Here is a 9,875-nt window from a genome sequence, read left to right on the forward strand (position 1 = left end):
GCCCACAGCGCCCAGAACTTGTGCTCACCCGTGTGCAAAAGCAATGGGTGCCGTTCATAGCCCGCACGCCCTAGATTTCACTCGTTAAGTGAGTTAAAATAGCTCAAGTCACGCTGCACACACTTGCCAGCGGGGCCCTTTCCACCACCACCGTTCTCAGGAGGTCGGGTTTGCCCCTGCACTGGGGCGGTTCGGGAGGCGCGGACTCGCTGTGCTCTTTGACGCCAGCAGTACGGCTGACCCGCTTTCCTTGTGCCGGATCGAGGCTGTGGAATAAACCTTCTGTAGCTTTTGTTTTCTGGTCAGTCGGCAGGAAGTACAGCCCTGTGGCATTTCTTAAAAAAATTGGGATGTTTGGCCCCCTCTTCTGCAATTTAGACACAGGTTTTGGTATATAATCTCAGCGGCTTAATAAGACTTCTGCTGTGCACTAATTTCTGTCTGGTTTCTAAGGCAAACTTCTAGGGGAGAAGTCTGCCTCTATTTTTTTTTTTATTTTATTAAAAAGTTATATATGTGCTTCCAAGTTATATATGCCTTCCAGAAAAGGCAGCACAATGACACTTTTCATGACTGAAACAGCATATTCTTCACCTGCCCCTGACCAGACAAATCAACATACCAGAGCCACAGTAATGCAAGTAGGAGGAAGAGCCAGAAATTCGAGGGAGTCTGCTAAGAGCCTGCAACGACTTGCTAATGTCGCCTTTCCTGTAAAACATCAACGAAGTGTTAGTAGTGGGAGACAACAAAATGCTCAAGTATCTGGGGGCTATGCTGAAGTCTGCTTTTGTGGAACATGGTTGTTTTGTTTTGTTGGGGTTTTTTTAAATAAAAACAATGTTTTGCATGTTTATGCTCCTGCAGACGATTTAAACTAAACTCTCACTAATTTTCTCTTGTAGTTAACCTGCCTCTCTAAAAGGAGTTCTAGTGACACTCTTTTAAGTTTTTGCTGCTGACTAACTTCTGTAAGTGCTCTGTTTTCTTGTTAAGCACCTTTCCTGCATGACTAGTAAATCGAGCTTTTCAGTTTCTGTGTCAGTAGAGTGAAAGTAGTCTTGGTGTGCCACCTGACTGAATTGGAAAAGGGGCTTGTCTGCAGGTTTTAAACTTGCACACTTTGCATGCATTTGTTTCTTGTTTTTCTAGACTATCTGTTGTATAGTTGGTTTTTGTTGGTGTTTTTTTTTTTTCCTAATGGCTTTTTTGGAAGAGAAGTGGCTGATTCTCCTAAGCAGGTTATAAAGTATATTGTAATCATGACCAAACTGGTTTTTGATTTGCAGTTTACCAAAGAATATGCATGGCCTTGAATGTAGATTTTCTAGTAGAAATGCTTATCTAGTCCAGTCAGTTTCAAAGTAGAAATAGGTGATCAGGGAAGTGAAAGTGGGGATCCAGGTTGCTCAGTGTTGTGAGAAACACACGTGTAGATGTTGTTTTATTTCTTTCCACTTCTTAAGGACCCATTATCATGCAAGGTGTAAGTTTTAAAGACTTCAAAAGTCTAGGTTTTTCATTTTAGAAATGCCAAGGTGCTGTGGTATGGTTTGGGTTTTTTAGTTACACGTGTGTTGTGAGCATCTTCCATCTGCTCCATGTGTCTTTTATGGAACTTGCTGTCTAAAGACTAAGTGTTTTATTCTGTTCTTTTCCAGTCACAAGCATAACAATGGTCAACCTATGTGGTTTACCCTTGGCATAAGGGAAGCTATCAAAGGCTGGGACAAAGGTTTGAAGGACATGTGTGTGGGAGAGAAGCGAAAGCTAACTATTCCACCAGCCCTTGCTTATGGAAAAGAAGGGAAAGGTAAAACACCTGAAGTCCTTCCCTCACTTTCATTGTTTTTAATCTCTATATTTTACTGTTCTTCTTGGCCTAAGAAGTTACCAAGCTTTCCAGGCTGATTCCGTGAAATGAGAAAAATTGATGGAGTCAGGTGCTGTTTCTCACAAATTTGTTTCATGCACAAATAACCATAAGGAAAAGAATAGGAATTGATGGTAGCTGCTGTGCTGTATGCTCCGTCTTTTCTGTTAGTGCTGTGCTCTACAGTGCTCTGTTGGGTTTTTTTTCTTTTTTCTTTGTTTTTTCTTTTTACAGTCAAGCTGGAAGTGGTTGCCTAGGTGACAGTTGGCTTTTTGGCTGTTGCATCTGTGTTTGTGGTAGTACTTCATGAAGGTGCATGTGCAGGCCTTGTTCTTGTTTGCAGGTTTCTTTTAGAAACCAGAGAAACTCCCTGTACTACTGCCCAACCACTTCTTAGCTGGTACAGTGAAAAGTCACCGTTCATTTCTCCATATCGGGACACAATTATTTTCCTCTTTTAGCTATTTTCAGTTTTGGCAGTGGTCCCTGTTACCCACAATAAGATAATGCAGGTACATGGGCAGTCATGCTGACATCTCCTGAAGATGTACTGAATGATGTACAGACAGATAAAAGCATTGTTTGTAGTGTTTTCCCAACCTGTCTATTACTGATGGTGTTTGGGTGTTTTCTTTCAAACATTTCCAGATTCCTGTTTTAATGGGAGGGCCAGATCTGTAATTTGCAGTTAAATGAGTGACAGTTTGAAAGCTGCAGGAAAGTTCCTTTTTCTGCTTTATGAGGCTTGTTTTAGTTAACTTTTTTTGAGCAATTATTTTAGAGTATTTTGTCATGGCAACAGTTATCACAAATGACTTAAGGTAATGCAAAGTTTCAAAGCAGAAAAGTGTCTTGGAACATATAACCCTTCCTGCAACTGTCCTCTCCCATTAATCTGAGACTGTTTTAGGAATGAGGAGTGTTTGCATGTCTGTATCTTCTGGCAAGTAGGGCTGAACATAGGCCAAGTAGTACTCCATACCCTCCTTTCTTGACAGTTATCCCTTTAAAACGTCTTTTTCTAGAAGCCATGGGGTTCAAGAGATAGTATTAGAAGTAATCATGTTTCTAGTAGAGAACAGGACATTTGTGCCCTGCATACAGTCGACTAACTGACCACCACAACTGTAAGTTTTTCCACAAAAAAAGATAATTAAATGCTTTAATACTCAACGCAGTCATCACAGGCCTAATTGCCTCGATTAATATGTAAATCACTACAATTGTTCTTCAAAGACTTGCAAGCCTCACATCTGCCTTTAGTGCAATGTTGAACAAGGAAGCACTGCTAGCTGCTGTAAGAAATTAAGTGCTTTAGGAAAACTTTGAAGTATTTGAACATAATTATGTTGCTATTTTCAAATTATGCCCTTGAAGACAGAATTATTCCAAATTCTTCATGCTTTCCTCTGAATGCACATAATTTCACTAGTCTCCCACCTGGTGCCTTGCTTGCTGTCTGACTTGAGTGATGAGTCAGATGCCTTTTTCTGTAACACTCAGAAAAATTACCTGTGTTCCAAACTCTGAGCAGGCCACTGTGCCCTGTATTTCCAGAACTTTCTACACATTTATTCATCCTAGAAATCTACAAGCCCATTTGTTGCTGCAGCTCAGGGTGTGTTTAACACTATAGCTCCAAAATAGCAGGTGTGGATTAGTTTTTTTCCCCTATCTTCTTAAGATACAAGAATATTTTTTTGGGGATGCTACCATCCAATACACAAATATATTGGGTCCTACTCAACCTTTCTGTATATATAAGGAGAAAAGCAGTGTGCTAAAAGCTCTTTGACAGCAGCTGCAGCCATCGGCGTGAAGGCTTATCACACCACTGCAAAAGCCAAAAAGCCTGATAAACCAAAATCTGGGGGCAGGGAAGGGGGATGGTCTTTGGTGCTGTTTATCAGTCTGTTCACCTGCATCAAAAATGGAATTATGCCAGCACATGTCTGGTTGCATCTAAAGTTGCATATGTGTTGTCCAGGCTGCACTCTGAAATAATTACGCTTACCCTTGTTGGTTCAAATTGCAGGATGCTTTGAAAGTAGTAGGGTTACTGGATTGCTCTGACACGTATGGCTTTTGTATGGCACTGAATACGTAGTTGTCTTTAACTTTTCTCATGTTTACCACTTTGAACAGGAAAAATTCCCCCTGAGAGCACACTGATTTTCAACATTGACCTTCTAGAAATTAGGAATGGACCAAGGTCTCATGAGTCGTTCCAGGAGATGGATCTTAATGATGATTGGAAACTGTCCAAGCAAGAGGTGAGCGTGTTACCTTTCTTGTGAGCAAACCTAACAGGATGAGATAGTGGAATGGGAAAGAAAAGCTTAACTTGGTCCTGTTAGGGCAGTATCTAAACACAAGTTAGGTTGTAGCTACTACTGTGCACAGAGCAAGTCTGCAAGAAGAACACACACTACTTAAGTGCTTAAGGCAATGCACAGTGTGGGTAACTAGGACTGATGAGTTGTTAGCACAACCTGTGAACTGATGAGCTCATCATGAATCAAAAAGTTACTGCTGGCCAGGTGGTCATTAGTCATGTGGGGAAGGGTGAGTCTCTGTTCTTCCCTGGACATGACTTTCAGTGTTGCTGCCTTCCAACTGCTCTTTTTGCCTTTGGAGTTTTATGCCTTTTTGTTTTGGTATCTTTCCTGCGGAATGCTCCTGAACTACTACTATTCCTGGCTCAACAATTAAGCTCCTGTCTGTGCTTTGCCTCTCCTGTGTGGCTTCAGCTCACATAAAATCTATTGTTAATGTGTAAAGCAGGTTTTGTTTGGTTTTGGTTTAGTTTTTTAAGTAAAACTAAGCCAAGGATGCACATCTACCCTGCACCACGTGGAGCTTGGATCCCAGTGGAACTGCAGGTTCAAAAGCAGCCTCAGTAAGCTGAGGCATTGGCATGTGACCAATATGTGCCCCATACTTATGATAGACTTGGATAAAGTAAAACATTTTAGAAATAAAACCAGACTTCAGGGCTTTTTGGAGTTAGTTGCTGATTTACTAATAAATTGGAATTAGAAATTCTTCTGCTGTAGGGCAGACCTGTTTCATAGCATTCACTATCTGAAGGACGTGTTCAGCATTATTCACCTTCTGACTGCCTCTTATTTTCAGTCTTCTGCTTTTCTGATGTGCAAAAAACATCCACAAGAAGTTAGGATAAACCACTGTGTTCTTTCTGATTTGGGGCTGGTACAGTTTGCTAGACCCAAAAGACTGATCTTTTGTACTGTGCATCAGAGAGACAGTGTCAGTGTCTCCAGTGTCTGTGTATTAAAGATGTAAGCAATGACCCTAAAAAATACTAGAATGTGAAATGAATATAAAACAGACCTGAAACACGGCCCATTGATCTTGCTGTTAACAGTTCACTGTTACAGCTCTCGTTGTACAAGTGGTATCTGTTTAACAGGTGGGTGTGTTGGTACTGATATTCTTGTAGAAGGCTCTGCAATTTAGAGCACTTGGCATCTCAATAGTTAAACCTTAAACCCAGTAAAAATAATCTGATGTTGTTCAAAACGCTGCTCACCATTAGTAACTAGCTTAGTGTAAATAACTGTACCAGTAATCTGTTTAAAAGCTATTTGGAATCTTTGTCCTTCAAAATTTTGAGATGTCTAGAAATAAATATTACTGTAGTTCAGCAAATGCTGAGATTGTGGACAGGTTTCTGTATATACATTTGGGGCAGCTGTTTACAGCTACTGGCTTGTCAAAGTGCTGGGATGTGAAAAAGCTGTTTGGGTCTCTGACCAGTTGGTAGCCAATAACTTCTGCCTGGCTGTTTTTACCTTACTGTAGAGACATCAGATGGCAGGTTTTCCTGGCTCATTTTTCAGTCAGGTACCATAAATGTATGGCATCTCATTTGCTAGTTTTACTGTCTCTTACCTTACTAAAGAGTCTTTTGTCACTGAACAGAGCTGCAGAATCAGTCAGACAAGGATTATTCCAGCAGTGGCCTAGGAAGGAAGGTATCTGTTGTCGAAGACTACCATCTTGAACATAGTGGCTCTCTCTTATGCTACAGTAAGCAATTCTTTCATCAGCCTAAAGACATTAACTCTCACTTTTGTCTAATAGGTGAAAATGTACTTGAAGAAAGAATTTGAAAAGCATGGAGCAGTGGTAAATGACACCCAACACGATGCTTTGGTTGAAGACATATTTGATAAAGAAGATGAAGACAGTGATGGGTTTATATCTGCAAGAGAGTTCACGTACAAACATGATGAGCTGTAGAAAAGGGTGGCATAATTTTTTTGACAGAAATGGCAGTGATTTAGACTGCCTGGTTCTCTTGTCTTCTTAATTCTGTGTTTGGGGTTGACAGCTGCTGTTGGCTAAGAAACACTCTTTGTTTATATAAAAGAATTTCTGTTCATTATGTACAAATGTTTTAAACTATTTTAAAGTATGAAAATGTACCTCCTTTTATGCAGCAAAGACTTGCACATCAGTGGTTTTTTAAAATTTTGTATTAATTTATTTTTCAGAAATGAAACAAACTTTCCCGTTATCAAACATTGTGAAAATCAAAATCCAGTTCAGTGCCTCTCTGCAATTTGTGTGTGTGTGTGTTAAGATCACTTTCAGCGACTCCTTTATGTATAACTTCTAGTCTGTGGCTTATTTACTTGACCTTCCTTCTTGTGTGCCACTGCTTGAAAAGCAGTGTCCTGACCTTGCTTTTTCCTGCAGATTTTTTAAGGATGTGTTAGAAGGCATCAGCATCTCTTTATACAGCTGAGAAACTGAAACTGATACGAAGCTGGATGAGAAGAATGACTATACTGTGCTGATTTTGCTCTTCTAAAGAGAGAGTGTTAACAATCATGCAAATAATTGTCTGCACTTTTCTTTAAGCTATGTGAACAAAGTAGAGGAGTTAAGTGTCAGACTGTCTTTTACTGTCAGTAGCATTCTAGGAAATGTCTGTAATTTGGAAAAGAGCCAGTTATGCTGCAGTGCAGAGGTGGTGTCCTTTACATAGACACACAGACTTGTTTGAAACTCAGAACACAAAGAAAGATCATATCTTTCTCCCCTCAAGTTTTGAGGGAGATCTTGAGCAGAATGTTACAAGTCTGAATGAAGTTTCTCCTGTCTGCAGAAGGGAGGATCAGTATGGCCTGAAGAAGAATTTGCATTGGCCTGCCTGCTTTGCTACTGCCCGAGTTGCAGAACTTTCATTGTTGACTCTTTGCAGTATTTTCATAAGTAGCACAGAAATTATGTGAATTTTAAATAATAAAGTGACTTTTCTAGAAAAACAGAGGTATGAGATAAATTGTTATGGTGCTGTGTCTTTAGAGGTGGAGACCATGAGGATTTCAACTCTTTTGTGTTTGAGCTGTTTCTGGAGCCATCATCCACGGGCCCTCAAATGAGAGGGCAGGGTATCTCAGAGAAGGAATTACCTTGTATGCCAGCACCACTAACACAAAGCAAATCCAGTTGTGTGAAATCGAGACTGCTGCATTGTACTAATCCTTAGCTATGACCAAGTGAGACTCTATACTCAAGGTTCTCAATGCTGTAGCTGAACGAGATGTTTTCCCTGCCACCTAGTGTTGCAAGTAAGTATTAGGAGACTGCATCATTAAACACGAGATCAGCTGCACAGGGACATTACGGATTGCTGGCACTAGCAACTGGATTGGGGGGGGAGTGTCAGAAGGTACACAGTGGTGGGGTATTTTTGTTGGGTTTTTTGTTTGTTTTTTTCCTTCCAGTATCTGGCATTTTGTGGCCATGTATTTTGTTTTCAGTAACCTTTAGGTCTTTTTTCCTCGATGCAATCTAGTTTTCTTGAACCTATTTATACTTTTGCTTCAATAATGTGTTATGGCAGTGAATTTCACTGTAGAATAGCGTAGGAAAATATCTCCCTTGGTGTTTAAGCTTGTTGCCTGTCCCAATTCTTGTGTTGTGAGGAAGTAATTAATAATCATTACCTATTTAGCTCTTACTGGTCAGGATTTTTCATATTGATTTTTTTTTTTTTTCATCACTTAGGAAAATTAAGCTTGCCTGACTTCAGCTCTCCCAAGGTTGTTTGCCTGTTCTGTGCTGAGTGTCTTGATTTCCCCTACAGTCACCAGAGCACTAGTCACTGTGGGCAACTCATCACATTTCTATTGTTCATGTTGTATTGGGGTAGATGCCCTATCAAAGTTTCCTGTCTTTCTCCATTGACTAGATGTTGAGCCTAGGCAATTAGCATAGCTATGGCAATTAGCAAAGCCTAGGCCGAGGAGGGCTAATAGGCTATGAAGTCTGCCCTTAAGACAATCTTGCCGAAGCAGCGAGGTCTGGCAGGTACTCAGCCAAAGGGGCTATACTGTCTGTGCGCTGCTGGGAAGAGCAGAACAGACTTGCATTGGGTCTGTCAGGGTTTTAGATGATTGTTTGCAGCGTTTAGAATGTTCTTTGGACATCTCGCTCAGGAATAAAGCATGAAAGCATGAAATAAAACTTGGCCCAGATTACTGATCGCACATATAAAAAGTTAAGCTTAAATAATGAGGTGCCTTGCATGCCTTTAGTAAGGGCCAGCTGTTGTTTCCTTTGTATTAAATAAGAGTTCAGAGTCTGTGCATGCTGTGAAATGTACACATACATTATCTCTACTTGGATTTTTAAAGCATTTCATAAAAATAACTTTCAGTCACCATGTACTGTAGTTAATTTGTTAATGCCAGCACAGTATTAAAGCTGCAGAACCAAGGTGCTTTCTTTGGTGTTGTGTGTAGGTTTATGCCAGATGAGTGGATGGTTTTTGGTTTTGGTGCTTTTCTTGGTAACGGTGTTAAATTTCTGAAATGGAACTGAAATAAAATTTCCAAAGTGCAGAATCAGCAGCAGACTTGAGAAGCTGCTTCAACTTTATTGCCATTTGCTATTGTTAAAGTCCTTCTGTGAAGATGACGGGATTTCCTAGGTAGAAATAGTGCTGCCTGTCTTAACCTCAGTCGCGTCTGCTTGTTAATCCACAGAGCAAACTGCTGCAAGGAGCCAGCTAGCGACCTGCAGGAGAGCAGAGGCAGGCAGCTGCCTGTCCTTCAAGGGAGAAGGAATGTTGGAACTTCAGTGGCACTCTCCAGCACTTTGGCTGGCTTACTGTGAAGTGCAAGGTTTATTTCACCTGCAGAAGCAAACCCTTGCTGCTTGTCTGTAGAACAAAAAGTGCAGAGGGCTCAAAACAGTGTTGTGAGCACGTACCAGACCGTTCCTCCTGCGGCTTATTGACTTCTTCACACGTTTCTTGTTGTTTTGTGGTTATATAGGAAAATATGTGCTGATGGTTTTTAGAATGGCAGCCTGTCACTCGGAGCCACTACCCAGCAATTACAGTGGGAGTTGCTGTGTTCTGTAGGTACAGAAGCAGCCTTCAGAGCACATTTTATTTGAAAATTCTTGATGTGTCATGCAGTGACACAAGAAAGCTTTTGGCAAAGCTTCAGGAATGGTGCTTATAGTCTGAAATGTTTTTTAAAGCTTTCTTCTTTGAGACAACTGACAAGGCAAACAATGTCAAAAACGAAGAAATCATTTTATTTGGTCTTAAATCTTTGCCTTTCAGTACCTTACGTCCTTGTGCTGCCAGCAGCATCCCCAGTATAGAGGTGTTTTCGTGTGTACTGTATGTGACAGCATAATAGAATTGCAGCCTTAAGTACATCTTGAACAAACAGCTACCATAGTTTCTTCATGGCATTTAGAATGAAAATGATCCATTGTGTGTTTTCCTGAGTACTTCAGTGTAAAAATAGGTGGTACAGGTCAGTCTTTAAATTACAATCCTTCGTTGTACATGCTCCCCACACCCCATCATTTCTGCTGTTATACGTGAGATGGTCTATCCCTTGGCCCAGAAACCCCAGTTTCATATGGCAGGTGAGTATCAGCAGGATGGGGAGTGCTCACTGCTTTTGGGGCATTCCAGGAAAAGGAGCAAAACTAGGGGAAATGGGGT

The 9,875-nt window shown here is 40.8% G+C and overlaps 1 protein-coding gene across 1 annotated transcript; it reads left to right on the forward strand.

Annotated features, from left to right (window-relative positions):
- Positions 1-893: 893 nt before the first annotated feature.
- Positions 894-6,401, forward strand: FKBP14 (FKBP prolyl isomerase 14). Its single transcript, XM_010174465.1, has 4 exons — positions 894-971; positions 1,662-1,813; positions 4,019-4,146; positions 5,981-6,401. Exons 2-4 carry the CDS (start codon positions 1,687-1,689, stop codon positions 6,137-6,139), a joined length of 414 nt encoding a protein of 137 aa, XP_010172767.1. The 5' UTR covers positions 894-971; positions 1,662-1,686; the 3' UTR covers positions 6,140-6,401.
- Positions 6,402-9,875: the final 3,474 nt, after the last annotated feature.

The sequence above is a fragment of the Antrostomus carolinensis genome, unplaced genomic scaffold (genome assembly GCF_000700745.2).
Source record: "Antrostomus carolinensis isolate BGI_N321 unplaced genomic scaffold, ASM70074v2 scaffold18348, whole genome shotgun sequence".
Classification (NCBI taxonomy): domain Eukaryota; kingdom Metazoa; phylum Chordata; class Aves; order Caprimulgiformes; family Caprimulgidae; genus Antrostomus; species Antrostomus carolinensis.